A 23,619-nucleotide genomic window follows, 5' to 3' on the forward strand; every position below is an offset into this window, starting at 1 on the left:
ATCCCAGATAGAGCTAAACATAATAGTTAGAATGACATAAAATATTATATATTACAAAGATGCTGTAGACAACTACCTCTTCAAAAATATTTTTCTTTCAGAACAAGGGATTCCTAATAAGCAAGGAGTTTTGCATGGGCCAGGCTGCCTCTTCCTGTGCCTAGTATCTTTCTCTTTAACAAGGTGAACTTCCTTTGTGCCCCCACTTTTTTTTTTTTTTTTGAGACGGAGTCTCGCTCTGTCTCCCAGGCTGGAGTGCAGTGGCGCGATCTTGGCTCACTGCAAGCTCTGCCTCCGTTCACGCCATTCTCCTGCCTCAGCCTCCCGAGGAGCTGGGACTACAGGTGCCCGCCACCACAGCCGGCTAATTTTTTTTGTATTTTTTTAGTAGAGATGGGGTTTCACCATGTTAGCCAGGATGGTCTCAATCTTCTGACCTCGTGATCCACCCGCCTCGGCCTCCCAAAGTGCTGGGATTACAGGCGTGAGCCACCACACCCGGCCAGGGCTGCTTTCTTCTTCTGGGAAGAAGCATGGTTATCTGTGACAAGCATTACTAAAAACACAGAGACCATTATATTCCAGTTTCTTGGAGGGATGGGGAGCCACTTCAGGTGGGGCCAGCTGTCATGATACCATCCAGATAATCCCGCCGCAGGAGAGAGCATTATTGATGTAATATTAGATGCCCACCAAAGCCAAGCATATCATTTCTGTGCTCTGGAGATGTTTTACTGGTTTTGGCAACAACATGTCAGAAGTTACTATGCATGTAGGTTTTTCTCTATAGCTGAAAATATCTTTTAAAAAGATATGCACTTACTTATAGTTACAGATTGTGTTAAAGAATTAATTTACTTGGCCCAATAAAGATAATAAGATTGAACTGGCAGCAATGAAACGGCAAGCTTCTGAATTTCTTCACAGCAGCTCTAGACAAAACCCATTCATACAGCATGTGCTGCGTCTGCGAGTTGAGTTGCAAGCCAAGGGATGTGCAGATTTATCTGCTGGGAAATAGTTTTGGACTTTCCAGCAGCTGTTTGTGGTGGCTGCATCATGCTGACATTGTGGCTGATGTACTGGAGGCGTTTAGCAGCTTCAATGTCAACTTGAATTAACAGATCAAGTTAAAGTCTATATTTTAGGAAAAATGGTAGAAAAAAATATAGACCATGCATTCAGTGGTGAAAAACAATACCTAACAACTGACATATATTCTTTCCTGGTAACTTTTAGAGGGTAGATGAAACAAAAATAATTATTTAATTACATGCATGTAACACACACACATATATTATTTAATCATCTAATTATATTATCTAATTATGTATACTATTTAATTATATAATCATAAACATATATGCAATTATGTGGGTATATATATATAAAAAACATACTCACAAACTAAATATGTATGTATACATGCATGCATGTTTCTATATAGTTAAAAGCTGGCATTCCCTTTCATATAATTAGTATAAATTTTATGTACCAAGGGTCACCTTGTTGAGGCATTACAGAAAAAATTCTAGAGATCAGAAACCCTCTATCTCCTGTCTCTGTGCACTCAGGAAATGCTTGCTGAATGCTTCTTATGCTCCAGGCCCTCCATGGGTGGAGAGATGCACATGACCTGTTCCCAGCATTCACTTGCTAGCTATGTTGTCATGAGTGCCTGACATGTAGGAGGCACTCAATCAACTTTTGTTGAGTGTATGAATGAAACATCAGTTAAGGGGGGAAATAAGCTTGTCAGATCAGAGAGGGTGTAGATGAAGAAAGGGAGATGTACACCTTTTAGTATAAATATGGTGATTGAGAGCCAGCAGCCCTCCAACCACCAATCTTCTTTCTGTGACTGAGCCAGCATAGTGGACAAGAAGAAGCATAGCACTGGTGTCGAAGGTAGAGCCAGAACCCAAGGGTTCAAACCTGAACTCATTCATCGTAAGACACTTATCAGAATGGTATGCCATAGAAGTCAGCTTTCTAAGAAGGCTGTTTCCACTGAATCTAGTAAATAAATAGTAATTATAAGAAGAATGGCTAACTTAGTCTTTGCCAGGAACTATGAGGATGAATCAAACTCTCAAAACAAACCATTGAGGAAGATAGTATTATCATACTTATTTTATACCTGAGAAAATTCAGGCTTATCAAGATTAAATTGCCTTGAAAGTGGTGAAGCTGTAACTTACACCCTAGAAAATTGTTCCTTTAGTATTTAGAAATATTTAAATCTTATGTAACAATATTGGTTTAGAGCTTACATGTTAGAAATGGTTATTTACAATTACTGATTTTTCATTGTTTGAAACATAATTTTTATTGTAAAAATTGCATGTGTTATAAGTATCATTTTTATTACTATACACATCATATTCCTCTTCTACAGGGAGAGCAAGGTTTTGAAGGCAGCAAAGGAGAAACTGGTGAAAAGGTAAATATCTCTTTTTACATTCACATCTGTAAAAAGAAATTATTCTTGAAAATGTTTTGAAATAGAATATTTAACTTGTTTTGTGCATTCCCTATAAGGAATTCAATAATTTTATAGACATAACTAAAATATTTGCTTCCATTGAGGTAGAATAAATACATTAATGATTGCCAGAAATCTTTCAAAACTTATTTGGATGGCATTAATAGTTAGATATTTCTAGTTAAATTTGTTTCATTGACATGGAAATGATTTAAACATTTATAAAGCATTATATTTTTATATTATGAAATCATTCACTCACTAAGTATCCAATTATTTAAATAAATGTTTGTTTTTATGTACACCTGGTTTATCAGTGGAATTTTTTTCCTGAAGGAGTAAATAAGAACAACTAACTGTAAAAGTCAGGATCCCACAGAAAAGACTTGGCATACTAAAACTTGAATAATCTCAAAGAGTTTAATAAAGGCATGGTTTAAAAAGTACGGACAAGGTATAAGAAAACCACAGGGATTGTGCAGTATCCCAGGTCAGGTTACAGCAGACTCCTTAAACCCCACATAATTACCAGACCCAGAGGCAGAGAAAAGAGTGTGGCAAAGGCTGGAGACAGGAGCTGAGGGTAGCAGTCAGCCCAAGATAAGCACATAAAGGGGAAATCAGGGCAATAAACACCTCCATCCCACTATCCTCTAGCCCTCAGCTCTCCTACTAGCCCCCACCAGCCAAACCAAATTGAGAGCCAGTGAGAATGGAGGAAACCTATAAGGCTCAGCCTCCCAAAGTTCAGAGCAGGTGTATAAGGGTGGACAGTGGATCATGAGAGACCAATGGCAGATGCCAGCCCACTAATCTAAGTGCTGTCATTTAAAGTCACCTTCTTACAAAACTAAATTCTGGGTGCTTAATTTTACATGTTAATAGAGTGTTTTATTATAATAAACAACTACTGAAAGTCATTTGATAATGAAAATACTTAAGCAATCATTGTTTTACAAATTTACAACTTTCTATTGAAAGTACAGAGAATAGAATGCTTGGTCATCCAAAATTTTCCTTCAGATAATCATTTGAATCCTTTTTCATTTCAAAAATCTCGTTTTGTTTTTAAATAAAACAAAAACAGTACCATTCTTTTGTTTAATAACTCTTGTGTACATCAAATGTATGTATGGAATTGGATGGCCAGGAGAGCTAGAAAGGAGAATAATCTCAAATTGGACAGTCTTGCCTGTATTTCGCTTTCTTGCCAGTGATCAGTTATTTGCTTTTTCAATAAGTATTTATAGAGAGAATGAGCATCTATTATAATTAGAAGACAAATTACACATGTTACAAAGTACATGATAATTACTTTTCCTCACAGAACTCAGAAAGAAAAAAGAATGACCTTATAATAACCATACTTTTGGAGATCATTTCATTAAATGATGACTATTTTTAAGGTGAATATCTTTTCTTAGAAATCCCTTGAACATTTTTGCTTTAGAATAACAGCCATTTGGAAGGCCATGTCTTTAAATAAATGCTTTATTTATACATATTCCTGATTTATTAAGTGGGATTTTACCTGTAGGAATAAGTAGTGAATAAGCCTGAACAGATATATTCTCTGTAATTTAAAGTCACCAATACACTAAAGTCTTAGTAGTTGTTTTGATAGTTTATATACATAGCTGGTATAGCTCAATAATAAATAGATTCTCACAGGTTATAAGACATTAGAAAACCATTCACTGTATTTGGCTTCCAGGATTTTCCTTCTGGTTCCACATATCTACTAACTGTTGCATTCAAATAGTCAATTTCACAAGGTAGAAATATGTTTGTAGAATGATTTAAATATATTAGAAAAAAATAAAGCATCAAACAGAAAAGACAATACGTACCTTGATGAGAATCCCAATTTAGATGACTTATAGTCAGATATAAGATTCATGTAATAACCGTTATGTTACTTTGATTGGTGCAAAAGTAATTACATTATACCAACCAAGTAAAAATGATGTTCTGCTTTATTATTTACTGTATATTAAATTTTTGAGTTTTTTCAATGTTAGCATGCTACATATTCTGACCCAGAACCACATGTATTTTTTCATGAGATAAATAATTGAGGTCTTGTAGTTCACTTTATTTCTAGATTAAACAAGAAAAGTCTATGAAACATTCACATTGGTGTGACAACAGCATGGATTACTCACAACATAATTTATTTTCTGAACAAAGTCAATCTACCTTGGACTTTAATTTTTTGTGGAAAACTGAGTATGTAATCATTTTTTAAAAACCCACTTTCTTTAATTACCCTACTGTGGCCTTTACTGTGTTTAATTTGACTGTTTGAGTGACAAGTCACCAGTTGCAAAATACAATTCAGGACATTGTTATTGGTCAGAGATGTCATATCTTCCAGAAACACATAGTTACAGTCAAAATATAAAAATTACATCAACTGCAAAAGGTAAAATACTATGTGATATTTTCAGGTGACATTTCTATAATGCAGTGGAAACCAAGTGGCGGAATCTGCTTCTTCCCATTATGGCTAAAAAAAACTAGCCTTCAGGCCAACCGAACTCACTAGACTGACAAAGTAGCTCCTCAAAGAGTTGAACACTCTCTCCTTAGTCCTGAGAAAAACCTGTGGCACTAGAACAAGTATAAAGGACCTCATTTAAAGTATATTTCTGAATCTATAGAAACTTGTAACAACAGGGCAGAGCCTCATACATTCCTGAACAAACACAATTCAGCCAAATTAGTCCTGAAGTGAAAGTTATTTTAAGGGGTAGTAAGTTCTCTCAGAAAGGTTGTTGGTGCTGACATGACTCTCTCAGATGACAGCTATTTGCAGGTTTACCATGCTGTGGTTTATCATGTAGACCTATAGGAGTGACCCCATCCCACTTCACCATCCCTAGCTGGCAAAGTTAGGTGTGTATCACCCAAGGATCCTTGGGCTCTCCAACAGCATAGCTCATGAGGCAGGAGGGATGAAGGACCCTCTCCACAGCTGAGAGTTGTATTTTGGCTTCTCTCTATATATAGGAGTGGTCTTCTGGGGATTTTCCTTAGATTCCTTCAGTACTATTATTATAGTGCAGGCTGCTACTACAAACAAAATACAGAGTTCAATCCTCAGGTAACAGTTATCCCCATACTATCTGTCAGCCTTCCCAGCAATGATTTCATCAAACTCTTGTTACGTAACCAAATGTAAATGCATGAACTAAGCTCTTACATTACATTAGAAGCCGTCCGGGAGGTGGGGGGCAGCCCCCGCCCGGCCAGCCGCCCCGTGCGGGAGGTGGGGGGCACCTCTGCCCGGCCGCCCCGTCTGGGAAGTGAGGAGCCCCTCTGCCCGGCCGCCACCCCGTCTGGGAGGTGTACCCAACAGCTCATTGAGAACGGGCCATGCTGACGATGGCGGTTTTGTGGAATAGAAAAGGGGGAAATGTAGGGAAAAGAAAGAGAGATCAGATTGTTGCTGTGTCTGTGTAGAAAGAAGTAAACATAGGAGACTCCATTTTGTTCTGTACTAAGAAAAATTCTTCTGCCTTGGGATGCTGTTAATTATAACCTTACCCCCAACCCCGTGCTCTCTGAAACATGTGCTGTGTCCACTAAGGGTTAAATGGATTAAGGGCGGTGGAAGATGTGCTTTGTTAAACAGATGCTTGAAGGCAGCATGCTCATTAAGAGTCATCACCACTCCCTAATCTCAAGTACCCAGGGACACAAACACTGTGGAAGGCGACAGGGCCCTCTGCCTAGGAAAACCAGAGACCTTTGTTCACATGTTTATCTGCTGACCTTCCCTCCACTATTGTCCTATGACCCTGCCAAATCCCCCTCTCTGAGAAACACCCAAGAATGATCAATAAATACTAAAAAAATAAAAAAAAAAAAAGAAAAAGGCCATTTAGCAAGGATTCATTCACGTGCTCTTCACTCCTTAACCCTGAGCTCAAGTTTTTACTTTATGTCCTTGTGAAGGTAGAAATATTACTTGGTTACATTTATGAAAAGAAGCAGCAAATAGACAATGAAATGTAAACATCTGCCTCATTATACCATTCAATATTTTTAAGTAATTGCTTCAAATCATGTAATTTAGTTTGCTTTTAAAATGATGATTATTTTATGTTGTCACTCAAGTTCTAACTTGAAGTTTGAGAACTAATTTTCTCAAAATTAAACTTAACTGCAGAACCTATTGCTAAATATCATTTGATTACGAGAAACATCCAGTGGCAACTGCTACTTATACCTTACTTTTCTTGATTTATTACCTAAAATGTAGTCGATTTGGTTCACTGAATAGTGATGTTTAACTTGGGCATATATGGTGGCAGATTCTTACCTGGATCTAAGATGCTTCTGCTGGTGTGGAAATTTTCCATTTGGGAAATGAAAGTTTTCTGGTCTCTTGAGGGCCTCTTAAGTTTGATGAAAAGAAAAAAACAATCAAATGAGCACTTCTTCGTGAATCATAAGACTGAAGGAGAGGTGGAGAGCATCAAACATGTGGCATATTCTGCAGCTGTGAGAGTCCATGGTTGAGCAAGTTCTTGCTTTCTCTTGTTTAGGCTTCTGGGCATTATCTACTTTGATAATCTTTATTGCTGATCTTTTCTTCCATTCTGGGTTATACTAATAACAATAAATGCAAACACAAAACTAACAAGTTCATATGGTCCCTGCTTTAACTCATCTCTTAAAACCATTGTTGGAAAACTAGTTGTAAATTTCCAGTGACTTGTGATTTTTTTATTGTCTTCTTCTTACCAAAATATAATCTAGGTCCTAAAATGCCATATGAGATATGTATTTAAATTAGAAAACTGTGTTTAAATATTTATTACTCTGGTTTTATAGTGGTTGCAAATATTTTTTACCAGACAGAATCCACTGGAAAAACATTCCACAGACCCGTATTCTTAGTTGATTTATTGAACTCTATATTGTTATAAAATTCTGTACAAAATATAATATTCAAATGAATACAATTATTTAAATGTCTACTATAACGTAGCATAAAGTACACATATACTTTGCTACCCCCAAACTATCTGGGGTTATTTATAATAAAGTCATGCATCAAAACATTTGTATTTCTTTTATCACCAGTCAACATCAGCTAATTTTCAGATGACATAATTCAAATTTTTGTAAGCCAGCCTAAAATAGAATATATTTAGGCTTGGTGCTGATTGTATTAGTATTGATTTTATTAGCACTAATTTTATATGCCACCTTTTGCCTTCAGTGGTTACTTTTGAAGATGTGATGGGGGAATGGAAAATGATTAATAGAAAATGTCTTCACTTATCTATTTCATAGGTTAATCATTGATATTGTTTTCTCACCAAATGAATATTAAAAACAGCAGCAGTGAATTCATTCTTGTTATTCTGTTGCTTTTTTGTTTTCAGCATTAAAAATATATCAGCAATTATGATATGTCTCATATAGTCCTAGGCTCATAAGCTTGTTGGATAATTTATTTGGTAGCATTTTGTTCATTTATTTCAGATAGATAGATTTAACTTTTATGTTTAACTTATAACAGCAGAAATTAGATAATCAGACTATTTTTATAGCAGTACCACAAATAAATAATGTCACCTGCAAGCAACTTTCTAAAATATTGACTTCTAGCATTAAATATCATGAAATTATAGTAACTCAGAAAATCAATAGTGATCATTTGCTACTAGAAACAACAGTTATGGCTTTAAATAAATCAGGATTTTTACCCTGAAAAATCTTTTTACTTTTGTCAATTTCTCATTCAATTGTTATGATAATTACATGCAGGACATGAGAATTTGAATGAGTGGTTGTGACTTTGGGCCACTTAAAATTTGGTATTGAGTGAGAAAAAGCCCAAATAAGGATGTTTATATAATATACGTAAACCATTATTCAGGACATTCTGGGGCAGCATCTAGATCACTCAACAAGGAACCAACATTCTTAGTTTCTGGAGTACCACTCCCGAAAGAGCCTAGACTTGATGTTTGTTTTGAAAGTGATGGTGACATATCGTAAAATAAATGGATACACATATTTTTGTGTTCTGTGTTCCAGTCCAGCTCTGTAATGGCAGCTGTGTGAACTTGGATATGTTCCTAGCTTTCTTTATCATAGTTTCCTCTTTTATAAAATAAAGTTAATTTCTACTTCACAGAATGATTGCAGGAATTAAATGAGTGCTGGTGAATAAAAGATGTTCAATAAATGTTAATATCCTCAGCAGCCAATATACAAAAGTAATATAAAATCTTAATATTTTGACAAAAATTTATTTGACAGAATTATTATATATCTTTATTTGTGTAATATTAATTCCTAATTTTTCTTGTGAATAAGTAAATAAAAGACAGGAGGCTATAGTAGTTAGCTACTGATATGTGACAAATCACCCCAAAACGTAGTGACTTAAAATGTTCATTTATTTAGCTTGTGATTATATGGTTTAGAAATTTACACTAGGCTTAGCTCAGTGATTTTTTTTTGTCTTAGTTGATCTTATCTACATTCATTCATACAATTCGCCTGTGTTATCGGCAGGTTGTGCATCCAGGGACTATGCGTCTGTGGATTCACCCAACCATGAATCAAAAATAAATATTGAGAAATAAAAATTAAAAATAACAATACAACAATAACAAATAATACAAATAAAAAACAATATAATCTAACAACTATTTACATAGCATTTACATTGTGTTAGGTATTATAAGTAAACTAGAGATTATTTAAAGTATATGGGAGGATATATGCAAATACTACTTCCTTTTTTATAAGGGACTTGAGCATCCATGGGCTTCGTTATCAGCAGGGGTCCTGGAACCAATCCCCAGCAGATTCTGGGGCAAGAGTGTGTACCTCTTCTCAGTTGCCAGGTTGGCTGAGGGTGGCTGGGCTAGTTTGGCCTCTGCTAGACAACATGTCTCCACTCCAGATGATCTCTCATCTTCCAACAGTTATCCTGGACTTGTCCTCAAGGTGAAGGCAGGGATCCAAAAACAGGAAGCAGAAGCATATAAAGCCTCTTTAGCCTCCTTGCTCAGAACTAGCTTGCCCCCACCTCCATCACCACCATATTCTATTGGCCAAAGCCAGTCTCAAACCCAGCCTAGATTCAAGGAGTAGGAAAATAGATTCCACCTCTTGATGAGAGAAGCTGCACGGACACATTGCCTAGGGTGTAAATATATGGAGGGGTGAAAAAAGGGGCCATTTTATAATAAATCTAACACAAATGATATAAAATTTTATTTTAAATTAACAGTAGAGTAGAAAGATTAAACAGATTTATCAACTTTACTTCATTTTTTTCCTTCTCCCATGGCCTAAAACATAATTCTTAAAGTTAGGTTTATATAGTGGGACTTGCAGACTGTGTCAAAACATATTTTGAATTTGAAATGGTAGAAATACTTTATATGTAATAGGAAAATATTATTTTTAAAATCTTAATTAGAATGGGAAAAAAGAAACACAATATATCAAATAATTAAACCAAGGAATGGTTTTGTACTTTTACATAGCAAAATGTACTTATTAACTTTATCTAAACTAAAACTGATACAAGAATAAATGGAAAAAACAAGTCAAAGTTGAAATTTTTTTTTAGGATTTCATGATTAAAGCTTCTTGGTGATTATGCCTATTATTTAAAACTAATGCAAGTATGTTAAATACTGTTATTATAAATATAGCACTTTCCCTTCATCACTCTAAAGCAACTGTCTACATGTTACCTTACTTCCCGTGAATTCTGTCTTGGTTCACCTTGCAGAGTTCTACTGAACATCAGCGTGTTATACAATTGTTTCCTTTACCCTAGTAACATGTAAACTAAACTTCTACAATTTTTAGGAAGGACTTACTTGTTTGATTTGACAGCTGACTTAAAAAATAAAGAGAACAGATGGAGCAAAATAATAACTATGATTTTAAAAATCATAGCAATTTATCTGTGGCCAATGATAATTGGTATGGGAGTAACCATGCCAACTTTCAATTATCCATGGTAGCAGGCAATTGGGAAAGAGTGGTGGTAATCCCACAGCCAAGCCAGAGGCTTAATGCTAGTCATTACAGATTGTGTATTATTTTCCTAATTCCTTACAGTGCTCGTGAATAACTCTAATTTATGTGAAATATGTTTAACCCTCTGTTGTTGCATCACTTGCTAGTAGTTATAGAAAAAGTAAAATGTCCAGAGAGAGAGAGAAAGAGAGAGAAAAAAGAGGAGAATAACTATAAAGGGCTATAATATTTTATGAACATTAGTCTTTTAAAGTATTATTTTAATGATTGCATAATATTTCACTATATAGATATGTAATATTTTATTTGAGCATTCCCTTGTTGTTAGAAATTTAAGAACATCTGTTAAATGTGTTTTCTTATTTGTGTCACTGGTGACTTTAGCAAAATAATTTTGATGGAATAGAGAGTAGAAGCCAGGTTGGAGTTTGCTGAAGAGTTAAATTACAGGTGACTGATAAAGAGGCCATGCAGAAAAACCCTCACAAGAACTAGCTGTGAAGAGGACAACAGCCATAGGACAGTAGCTGGAGAGGGTGTCGGTCATTTAAGAAGAAGACTTTATTCCAAAATCCAAAGCAATCATAAGGTCCTTGGCAGGAAATATTCTTGAACAAGTTAGGACCCCCCCAAAAAAAAAAAAAACACGGACTAGTTCACTAATACAGAGAATTCCAAACATTTTATACTTCCTAAGAAATGTCAGACTTAGGCCATCATTTTTAAGGAATTCCCATTAAAATCAAGACTAAGACAAAGGTGTAACTGCTATTATTTAACAATATTCTGGAATTTCTGACCAATGTCAATTTTACTTCCAAATTATAGTTTAAATCTGTCTATTTCTCTCCATCTACCCCAGTGTCACCAAACCGTAATCATTAGTCACCTCCTAGTTAATCTCCCTGTTCTCACTCTTTCTCATTCATTTTCCAAATTATGGTTAGATGCATCTTTACAAAACTATTCATGTGGCTTCCATTTTAAAAACATTTTAGTTGTTTCCCATTAGGTTAAAATCCTGAATCCGACAAGGTCCTGCAAAGTTGGACGTAGATGTGCTTCTCAGAACTCATCTCTTCCCACATTCCCCTTTTCTGTTTCTATTCCAGCCACACTGACCTTCTTTCAGTTACTTGAATGTGCCAGGCGCTCTCCTGACTCACAGTTGTCCATCAGTGTCCCCACTGCTTTGAATATTTTCCCCTTCATTTAGCTTCCCTCTATCCACTTAGCACATCTTAAAAGTCATTTTCTTGGAGGCTTCCTTGACTCTCCAATCAAAATCTGCTCCTTCTGTTATAATTTCCCATTGTACCTTTAGCACTATACTGCACCTGTATAGCATTTACCACAATTTATAATTATAAATATACTGGCATGAGGATTTTGTTTGTCTGTTTTTCTTTCTCCAATAGAGTAGAAGCTTCAAGAAAGCAAAGACCATGTCTGTCTGTGTACGTTTTTATCTCTAACACCTAGTTGAATGCCTAGCACATAAAAGTATTCAATTAATTCATTCTTTACTGTGGGGAAGTAGTATAGAGAAAGTTAAGTAGTGTTTCTTTTCAGCCTCCGGAAGTATTTAATAATTATTATCTTGATGCATTCAATTCAGTATTAACCCTATTTTTTTCAGACTCCTACTATTGAATTTGTGAGATATAGCGAGGGATAAAAATTAATTTTACATGTATGGCCCTTAGAATTGTGTTTAAAAAGACAATATATAAAACATTAATATATTTAATAGTATGCTAAAATTTACACAGGAAATATTGTTTAACCTAGTATATTTCCTATTTTTATTATTTGTGAATCACATTGCCTTTTGGCAGGCACTATTTAGCTCATAATTCTATAAAATAAAATACAGTTCTTTTAATACCAGATATTGCAATGTCTTTTGAATTTAGTAGTAATGTTAAAGGTTGTCTACTGGCTCCTGTATCATAATTTTACTTTCCAATTACAGTGGAATTTTGGGCTGTTGACTGTAGTGAACCTAGGTTAGTTTTGTTAAGGAAATTTATTCACTCAATATTTTATGTAATTTAAGTACAAATAAATATGAAAGTTTGGGGTCACATAAGAAAGAATAAATAGAAAAACCATGATCCTCATTTATGTAATGATTAAGGCAACTTGACTTTTAGTAGTTTCTCCTTAGTCAGTGCTGGGTATGAAAGGGTGGTTTTACAATGTGCCTACATTTTGCTTTTATTTTGACCTTTACTCCATTTATCCTATTTCTTCACTCCAGGCTCTGGAGCTGCCTCAGGTTTCTACTCTTAGCTTTTGGTCTTCCCTTTCTCCTTTCTCAGGATCTGCCTGTGCCATAGACTCCACTTCCTCTGCTCTCTGCTGGGCTCCTTGTCCTCAGCTGCTCAGTAATCTCATCACCCCCACTGCTTTCTTTTTCATTTGTTTGACTTACCTCCCATCAAGCCTGATTTCCACTTCAGGTTACTTTCTTTCATTTTTTCGCATATTTTTGTATTCAAAAACAAGGAATAGATCTCGTAGGCAGTCCCTCACCACGACTGACCCTGAGCATTTCTGAATGCAGCTCAGTTTAAATTGAGTAAAGGCAACTCTCACATTTGTTATGAGGTTTATACACACAGGGTTTTTAATGTATAAAAAAAATATGTGTTTTTTTAAATTAAGAAAACCAGAATAGATTTAAAAATCAAGCAATTGCTTCTGCTTAATACAATCATCAAATATCCATAATTTCTAACTGTTTTTAGTAAATCTCAATTAATAAATATGCTTTATTAACAAAAATCTCTTTTTTGGAAGTACATTCCAGATGGTAAAAAGATAATTAATTCGATGTCACCAAATATTACATGACAGGTGTGTTATTTTTATTCAGAAGCTACTGGCATGTGAACTTCTTTCACAATCAATGTAAAAGCAATTCACTCTATAGGAATTGCTGAACAAGTGTGTCCTACCAGACCGAAATAGCAGAATTCCACTGCACAGAAAACAGAGGTGTTAGTGCAGCTGCTGTTCCAAGTGGATGTTGTACAGTGACTAGCTGTTTTGTAAGTTATTGTCTAGGCTTATGGTGGTCTATTGCTTCTTAGTCTAATATCTTAAAAAAAATCATTGGTTTTTATTTTCCTTGATATCCTTGATATTTCCTTACAATCTCCTTTAAGAACCTCCCCATCAATGATCTGTTCTAATATCAGTAAAGGATCAATGAAACAAGACAGAAATCAATCAATTTGCTTTGTCTTTTTTCACTTTTCCTTATTGTTCCTCATTTTCTGCTGCTAATCATTTTGTGTAATCAAAACTCAAGGCAAAATGGTAAAGCGATAATGCTTTGGGCAAACATTTTGTGGAATGTTATTTTAATTGCCTGCACTTGTCCAGCCCTGGGGAGGAGTGTGGCAATGCAGATGGCTTCAGCTGGCTGTATTCCAGGAACTCACTGATAGTGATTCTGCCTCCCACTTAAGGTTTACTTATGTGTACAAATGAATCATGCAGTTCATGTCTTGGTAAGAACTACAAGGCTGGAGCACATGATAGCACCCAGTAATCACAGAGCGAATCAAGGATTCTTCCTTAAGTTAGTGGAAAGTTAGGAAGTTATCTAAATTGACTTTATTCCTTTATCCGGATTTGGACAGGTGGCCCACCATTATCATTAATGTTTATAACAGACAATTCTAAGTTCTTTATTTTAAGCCAAAATTTGTTCCGTATTATTTTGACCAATCTAATTTATCCCAGTTCTAATCTTTCAGACCAGTGTTTTCTCTGATTATATGTTCTTGCAAATGAATGACTGACCATCTTTTGGAGAGTTTAAGACAGCTTCCTTTTTTTTTTTTTTTTTTTTTTTTGAGATGGAGTCTTGCTCTGTTGCCCAGGCTGGAGTGCAGTGGAGTGATCTAGGCTCACTGCAAGCTCCACCTCCCGAGTTCACGCCATTTTCCTGCCTCAGCCTCCCGAGTAGCTGGGACTACAGGTGCCTGCCACCACACCCGGCTAATTTTTTTGTATTTTTAGTGGAGACAGGGTTTCACCATGCTAGCCAGGATGGTGCTGAGCTCCTGACCTCGTGATCCGCCTGTCTCGGCCTCCCAAAGTGCTGGGATTACAGGCGTGAGCCACCGCACCCGGCCAAGACAGCTTCTTAAACTGTCTCCTAAACATGAAGATGCATTCTCCTGAACATTTTCATGTAAGTATCTCAGTTTTGAGCAAGTGTTTCACTGTGCTTCATGGATCACTGCTTATGGATCCCTTGTCTTCCTCATAACCTTCATCTTGTAATGTTATAACTCATCAGTGTACTGTTAGTGTAATGCTCAGACATGGATAGAATTATTATAGCACTTTGAGCAGTCATTCATATAGGCAGTTTAATGTAATGAAGGCACTTGGATTTTGTGGAGCTGAGTCCTCATCCTGGCTCCTGGACAGCTCAAGTTATCCATGGCTATTTCAATGTCTTCACCTATAAAAGGAGACAGTGATGCTAGATTAGGCCTAGAATCACACATGTTTAGAGCTAGAGTGAATCTGAGAATATATAGAGTTTATAATACTGTCAGGCGGTTGTTTTCTTGAGTCAAAATGTAAGCATTTACATGTATACGTGCTGCCTTTATTCTGGTGATTTAAGCCTGGTGTTTCTGTTTGTTAACGTTAAACTTTTGATTCTGGCAGGTATTACAATGGTAACCTTTTATCAGCTCTGTAGACATGAATTCTAGGTCCCTGAATTTTGTAGATATGAATTCTAGGCCTTGAGTAGCTAATATAAATATTGAATAAGACATGACCAGAACACAGCACTGTGACACACCACTGGAGTTCTCTTTTTAGGGGTGATGGCCTAATAGAAATGAAGGTAGAATGAGCGTATTTATTTAACTCATTTAGTGAGCGTATAAATTTACCTCACTAAAATTTAACCAACATTTATCAAACACATCCTAAGAAACTTTATTAAATGTCTTACTGAATTAAATAAACCAAACTCATAACACATGATTTTTGTTTTCTGACATGGTATTGCCTATTGATAATCATCTTATTCTTAACTAAGAGTTTAAAACCAATTTGTTTAATAATTAAATCTAGAATTTTGCTAGAAATCAGTATGAAACTTACTCATCATTCATGTATATCTTTTAAATGAGCAAGCATTAGTGTGTCTAGGCCTTTCCTTCTCCAAGATTCTCAGAGATTCATCTCAGTGGCTAATTTCCATGAGCTCTTAGTTATCTGCCCTTAATCTGTCCTCTCCTATCTTAACGTCTATCTTGGTCTCAAGAGTGGTTATCTAGAATTAGTGAATTAAAAGGCCTTCAATTTATTTTCAAAGTAGTTTGATGCCGACTATAATCCAATATGATACTGTATCCCTTTGAAACATATGCTGGGTTTTGGAATATATTTGTTTATTCAATCATCCATTTATTTGATCATTTAGGACCCATTTTTTACCAGATACTGTGTTCAGCACTAGGGTAGCAGATATGAAAGAGACAAAACATCCTTTCAGAGAGTAGATATGAAGTGCTTGATGGTGTTTTGTATAGGACCTGTGGGAAGGAAGAGGAGTGAGTACATAACGCTCCCTAGGAGAAGGAGGGGAGTTTGATTAAGATTCTTTAGTGAGTCCTGAAGCATAGGTAAGAGTTCTCCAGAACAAGGAAGAGGCAAATGAAACAGTTCATTGTAAGGTTTAGAGTAAGAACAAAGTATGAGATGTTTAAGGAACCACATGGAGTGTCTTGTGTGACAAAAAGAAAACCAGTGACCACCAGAGAAAAAAACAAAAGGACTTTTAAAAAATTCCTGAGTCATAGTTTCAGGCAAAACACTCAAGGGAGACAATTGCCAGGAAATAACATCAAGAGGATGCCTCTGAGCATTCAGGTGATGTCATGTTTAGCTCACTCTTCCCTGGTAGGGAATACCACCTGACCAAAAGCTTGAGGGAATCCTCTTACTAGAAGACCCATCTGAAGCCGCCAGACAAAGGATTAGAGGCTGATGTCCCTTTGAGTCAGTGTGGTGATTCCTCAGGGATCTAGAACCAGAAATACCATTTGACCCAGCCATCCCATTACTGGGTATATACTCAAAGGATTATAAATCATGCTGCTATAAAGACACATGCACACGTATGTTTATTACGGCACTATTCACAATAGCAAACACTTAGAACCAACCCAAATGTCCAACAATGATAGACTGGATTAAGAAAATGTGGCACATATACACCATGCAATACTATGCAGCCATAAAAAATGATGAGTTCATGTCCTTTGTAGGGACATGGATGAAGCTGGAAACCATCATTCTCAGCAAACTATCTCAAGGACAAAAAGCCAAACACCATATGTTCTCACTCATAGGTGGGAGTTGAACAATGAGAACACATGGACACAGGGAGGGGAACATCACACACCGGGGACTGTTGTGGGGTGGGGGGAGGGGGGAGAGGGGAGCGATAGCATTAGGAGATATACCTGATGCTAAATGACGAGTTAATGGGTGCAGCACACCAACATGGCACATGTATACATATGTAACAAACCTGCATGTTGTGCACATGTACCCTAAAACTTAAAGTATAATAATAATAAACTTAAAAAAAAAAAAAGAAAGATTCAGGCTGGCTTAGGTAACAATTTAATTAAACTTTTTGCTTGGCATTTCCCAGGAATTTCTGAAAATTTCTATTTTTATTATTCTTGCAATTTATAGAAACTGAACATTTCAATCCAGTGGAGGATAATAGATGTGGCCTCTATCTAGGTTTATTTTGCTAGTTAAGTTCCTGAAGCAACTTAATCCAAATATTTTATTTTGTCCTTAATTAAGAAAGAAAAGAAAGAACATGAAATGTAGCCATTTCTTTCATGAATCAAACAAGATTTAATATTTGATCATCAAGAAATAAGTGGTAAGTTTCTTGCTTTACCTGCTAATAAATGGCCATGGTCATATTGAAAAAAAAAAAAACATTTTACTGATCTAAATTTCAATAATTTACTAGCCAGAAACACAGTCTCTTGCTGTGATCTTGCTCCTCAAATTGTCACAAGAATCCCCAGAGATTCTATATGTGTTACCTCTGTGAACTGATCAGTATGTGAGTCAACAGCAGGCCTTGCTATCATTCCCTCCTGATTCCTGAGAAGAGGAGTAAGAAATTTCAGGTATAATTTGAGCTGGCACCTGAAACTTTTGCTATATCTCTAGTTAGGTTGAAGTATAGCTGTTGCCAGATACACGTATACATATAGATACATATACATACATATAGAGAGAGAGAGAAAGAGAGAGAAAGAGAGACAGACACAGAGATAAAGAGATAATGTTTTGCATTTTATCCAATAGATAATTTTTTATACGTTCATGGAACAGTTCGAAAAATTTATGATTCTTTGGACAAAAAAAATAAAAAACCCACCTTAAGTTGAAAAGTAGACATTTTGTAAGACTCATTCCTTGATATAAAGAATAATAAAGAAACCAATACATGAAGAAAACAGTCCTCAATAACCCCGGAACCAAAGAGTTAATGAAAAGGAAAATTCATAAAAATCAATGCACAAGAAAAATACTTTATATAAAACATATGGACCATATCAAAAGCTATAATGAAGGTGAAAATACATAGTGTCAAATCTGGTTATTATAAAGAAGAAAATATAAAAATAATGAAAATATGCTTTTATCTTATATAATAATAATAAATAGCCCTGAAACAAAATAGTAGAGGGGAATTAATAAATATGGTCACTAAAATCAATGAAACAGAAAATTTTAAAAATTGTAGAAGGGACAAACAAATCAAACACCTGATTTAATAAATGACTAAGAAAATGAATACACAAAGAATTAAATTATTCAATTAAGGAAACAGAAAATAGAAAAAAGACAAGCTAGAAATAAGAAAAAAAAAATGACCACAGATAGTAGATGGACTTAAAGAATTCTGAAACTATTGTTATATGTGTAATTTGAAAGAAACAAAAATTTGATCACCTAGAGAAAATGGATGATTTCCTCAAAAAATATAAAAAATTGACCAAGAATAACTGGAAAATATGACTACACTTATTACTGTGGAAGAAATTGGAGAGGTGATTCAAAATCTACCATTGAATAAAGCACCAGGACTAATTGGGTTTTTCAGCAGGGTTTTATGTAGCCAGTGTTATTTTAACTATTCTAGGCTAAAGGAAAGATCCACAGCCTCCAAGAAGTCAGCATAATGTTAATACTAAATCTAATTTTAAAAATATAACTATATTTTATTTATTGTTATAGATACAAGTATTTTTAAATAAATATTACCAAACAGAATTCAACCATTCAGCAAAAGAAAAATCAAGTAGGATAATACTATGAAGTCAAAGTGGATTCATGTTAAGAAGTTATATATATCAACATAATAAATCAGCCAATTAAAGCATAAAAGTTAAATGATTATATCAGTAGATGCTGAAGCTTTTGATAATATGCAATATTCATTCCTAATAAGATATTCAAGTAAAATAGGAATTGATGAAATATTTTTACTAAAAGCCAGCAGCAAATACTATTCTTAAAAAGGGCAAAACTAGATTAGAAATGAAATATGCAGAATTTAGACTTATGGAGATAAAATTGCCATAACCATTACTTCACAAGAAAATTAAGTAACCTATGTAGCACTAGAAATAAGAGATAAACTACCTTTTTTTACTAATGAGTTGACTCTATAGGTAGAAAATCTAAGAGACTTTGGGAGAAAATTTAGAATTTAGATACCAGGGATATATTTAAAAACCAATAGATTTTGTTTATTTTAGCCTTAAACATCTAGGAATGTAATGGGAAATATTCCATTAATATAAGTGGTAAAAGCAATAAGAATTTTGGAAAAATATGAATAAGAAAGGGACAAGATGTATACAAACAAAATCAAAGGGCGTTAAATAAAATCTAAATGAATGTATGTAGATACACCATTTTCTTTAAAATTATAACCTTAAAAGTTCAGTAATTCAAAATTAATACGTAAATGTAATGCAATACAAACAGGAATTCCAACATGTTTTAAATTTTGTCTTGAAGTTGGTAAAATTTTTTAAAGTTTATATGAACAAATAAATAACTAAAAATAGTCAAAAATTTTTTGAGAGACATGTAGTAATTTAGAAATTTAGGGTGAACTTGCTTTACCAGACATCATAACATTCTATAATGTCATAGTAACAAAATAAATATTGCATCATGTAGAATAAAGATAGATAGACTAAACCTGAGAATCTAGAAACTGGCCTCAGAAGTTATGTGAAGTTAATTTAATAACTTTTGTATTTTTGTTCAGTTATTCAGTTGAAAGGATGGGTTATTCCACAGGTGCATTGGCACTACCGAGTCTATCCACGAAAAACTATTTTATACCCTATATAAAAATAAATGCCAGATAGATGAAGGACTTATATAAAAATCAAAACAAAGCAATAAATACTTTACATTTGTGTAATCCAGGATTAAGTGTATATCTAACCAAGATTTGAAACCCAGGGACTGTAAAGTAAAAGATAGACATATTAGATATATAAAAATTAAATGTTTCAGTGGTAAAGTCATAATCGAAATCAATTAGGAAATAATTGTTCTGATAAAATATAATTAATAGGTGACCAGTTAACATTTGTACGTTCCAAAGAGTTTTTAAAAGCTAAGAAAAGACAACTCAATATTTGAAAATGGACAAAATGTGTGAATAGGCAGCTCGCTAAAGAGAAAAATTCTAATGCTAGTAAACATGTGTAAGGCTCAGATTCACTGGTAGTCAGTGATATGTAATGTAAAGCAATTATGAGATTTGGCTTTACAGCCATTAGCCTGCCACCTGTTGCTGGATGTGATTCAAGGACAAAGGCATTCCCATACATTGCTGGTGGTATGTGTAGAGCTACAGTCTCTTTTAGAAAGCAACTGGGTAATATCTATTCAAAAATGAAAAAAATGCATAATCTTTTTACCTAGAAATCACATTCTTGAAAATCTGACTTATATAAATATATTACATGCATGTGATGGCCTTTATTTTTTAAGTGGTATAAGCTTTAATACAACTCCTAACACAAATTCTGTTAAATTCAAACATTTGCTGGGTTCCTAGAACAGTGCTCACAGAGTTGGCACACAAATGTTATAACATAGTATTACTTGTTAGGTAAACCATACAGAGTTTTTGCCAATGTGGAATATAATGGTGTTTTGTAGGGGCAGAAAACTGGAACTGAGTGAGTGTCATTAACAAGAAAACACCTGAATACATTATGGAACATCTATATCATAGAGTATTATAGAACTACTGAATAAATTAGGATTCTGCTGGGTAATCTAAATTGATATGTAGAATGTGATGATGAGGGAGAAAATAAAAAATGCAGAAAAATGTATATAATATAACCAATTTTTAAAACAAAAGTGATTAAAATCCTGATTGTGCCTGTATGTATGTGTGCATCTATTGTAACTTATGATGACATAAGTTTGGAGTAAAAATTTGGAAAAATACTTACAAACTTAAAAGTTAATAACAAAAGTCTGGCATCCGGAGAAGGGGTAAAAGAAATTAAAAAGTGAGAGGAGAGTATGATTTATTGTCTTACTTCAGAACTTACATTATATTATATATATTCTTCATATTTTAAAAAACATTTAACATTCATAAATTTTGTATTTGTTTTATATTTATAAACTTTTAAATTTATAAATTTTATATTCATAAAATATAGGTATAAATATATATCACATTACATACATAGATACATGCATTGCATATGTTCCCTTGCCCATGCCAAGTCTTGCAAAGAAAACATTTTAAAATCTGTCCTAAAATATATGTTTCATGTATTTAAGGATTTATATAAAATTACATATATATTTTAGGTAATTTTTTAATTTCAAGAAAAGCACAAGAGAAATGGATTAAAGATAGGAAAAGCAGCAAAGTAGCTGCTACAATAATACACAAATGAAATGACCAAGGAGCATGACAAACATAATGCCAGGATTGTTGCCATCATTGTTGCCGTCGTAGCAATGACAATGTGAGGATCATGGTGGAAGCAGCAGCAATTTAAGAACAAAAATGAAGATATAGAAAGAAAAAAAGAGGGGGAGTTAAGAAGAATAATTCTGTTCTGATGCATTGGTCTATTTGTCTACACTTTTTTATTTTTATTTTTATTTTTTGAGATGGAGTCTTGCTCTGTCTCCCAGGCTGGAGTGCAGTGGCACAGTCTCAGCTCACTGCTACCTCTGTCTCCCAGGCTGGAGTGCAGTGGCACAGTCTCAGCTCACTGCTACCTCCGCCTCCCAGGTCAAGCGATTTTCCTGCCTCAGCCTCCCCAGTAGCTAGGATTACAGGCACCTGCCGCCACACCCGACTAATTTTTGCATTTTTAGTGGAGATGGGGTTTCACTATGTTGGCCAGGCTGGTCTTGAACTCCTGACCTCGTGATCCACCTGCCTCGGCCTCCCACAGTGCTGGGATTACAGGGGTGAGCCACTGCACCTGGCCTACACTTTTAACGATACAATATTGCCAAAATATTATAGCTGATGTTTATAGTGAGTATTTAGTAGGGAAAATTCCTTACCAGGCTCTTTAAGATTATCTTGGGTATCCTAGAACCTTGGCATTTTCATATCAATTTTAAAATCAACATGCCGGGCCAGGAGCAGTGGCTCACGCCTGTAATCCCAGCACTTTGGGAGGCCGAGACGGGCAGATCACGACGTCAGGAGATCGAGACCATCCTAGCCAACACAGTGAAACCCCGTCTCTACTAAAAATACAAAAAATTAGTCGGGCTTGGTGGTGGGCGCCTGTAGTCCCAGCTACTCGGGAGGCTGAGGCAGGAGAATGGCATGAACCCGGGAGGCGGAGCTTGCAGTGAGCCAAGATCTTGCCACTGCACCCCAGCCTGAGCAACAGAGCGAGACTCTGTCTCAAAAATAAATAAATAAATAAATAAATAAATAAATAAATAAATATAAAATAAAATCAACATGCCAATTTCCACACTTACATACACACAACTTGCTGAGATTTTGAATGAATTTTCTTTCAATCTATAGATGTTTGGGAGGAATTTACCTTGCAATAGTATAGAGTCATCCAATCCATAATATATCTATTTATTTAGGTTTCCTGTATTGCCTGTAAGTAATGTATTTTAATTTTCACTGTAGAGTTCTTACATAATTTTTGTTAGATTTATGACTAGGTATTTGACATTTTTGATGCTATTTTGAATACTTTTAAATTTTAACTTCCAATTGCTTCTAGTATATCAAAATACATTGATTTTTGTTTATTGACCTGTGTCTGGCCACCTTGCTTTCTTAACTACTTAATTCTAATAGTTCACAGACTACCATGCCATTTGTGAATAAATTTCTACTTCTCCTTTACAAATTTTATTTCTTGGATTTTTTTTCTTGCCATATTTTACTGACTAGGACCTCCACTACAATATTGAAAAGAAGTGGTTATAGTGTACATTCTTGTTCTTTTTCTAAATTTAAGGGGAAAGAATTCAATATTTCATCACTAAGTATGCTGTAGGCTTTTGTAGAGACCCTTTCTTAGAATATGAATATTGAGAATATAATTTGCTGAATTTTCTTTGAATACTATTCAAATATTGAATTTAAAAATGCTTTTTCCACATCTGATGAGATGGTAATATAATTTTCTTTCTATTCTGTTAATGTGGTGAATTATAATGATTGATTTTCAAATGCTAAACTACCCTTGGATTCCTAGAATAAAATTCATTTGTTAAGAATGCATAATTTTTTCTGTGTATAAGTGGATTCAATTTGCTACTATCATGATTAGGATTTTTGCACCTATGTTTATAAAAATTTAAGAATTTTTTTTCTGGTCATTTTCTGGTCAAACTTTGCTATCAGAGTTATGCTAGGATCATAAAATGAGTTGAATACTGAAGAACCCCTTTTCTTGTTTCCGGAAGGAGTATGTGTAATATCTGTATTAATGTTTCCTTAAGTGTTTTTAAGAATTCACCAAAAAGCC

General features: G+C 34.7%; 1 protein-coding gene across 5 annotated transcripts in view; it reads left to right on the forward strand.

The window, feature by feature from the left end:
* Window positions 1–23,619, forward strand: part of COL19A1 (collagen type XIX alpha 1 chain) — a 339,181-nt gene that overhangs the window by 94,395 nt on the left and 221,167 nt on the right. For all 5 annotated transcript variants that reach the window (XM_001135236.6, XM_063813156.1, XM_016955766.4 and 2 more), the window contains one exon: window positions 2,399–2,443. In XM_001135236.6, coding sequence (XP_001135236.3) covers window positions 2,399–2,443 — 45 coding nt within the window. The remainder of the gene's footprint in view (window positions 1–2,398; window positions 2,444–23,619) is intronic.

This window comes from Pan troglodytes, chromosome 5 (genome assembly GCF_028858775.2).
Source record: "Pan troglodytes isolate AG18354 chromosome 5, NHGRI_mPanTro3-v2.0_pri, whole genome shotgun sequence".
Classification (NCBI taxonomy): domain Eukaryota; kingdom Metazoa; phylum Chordata; class Mammalia; order Primates; family Hominidae; genus Pan; species Pan troglodytes.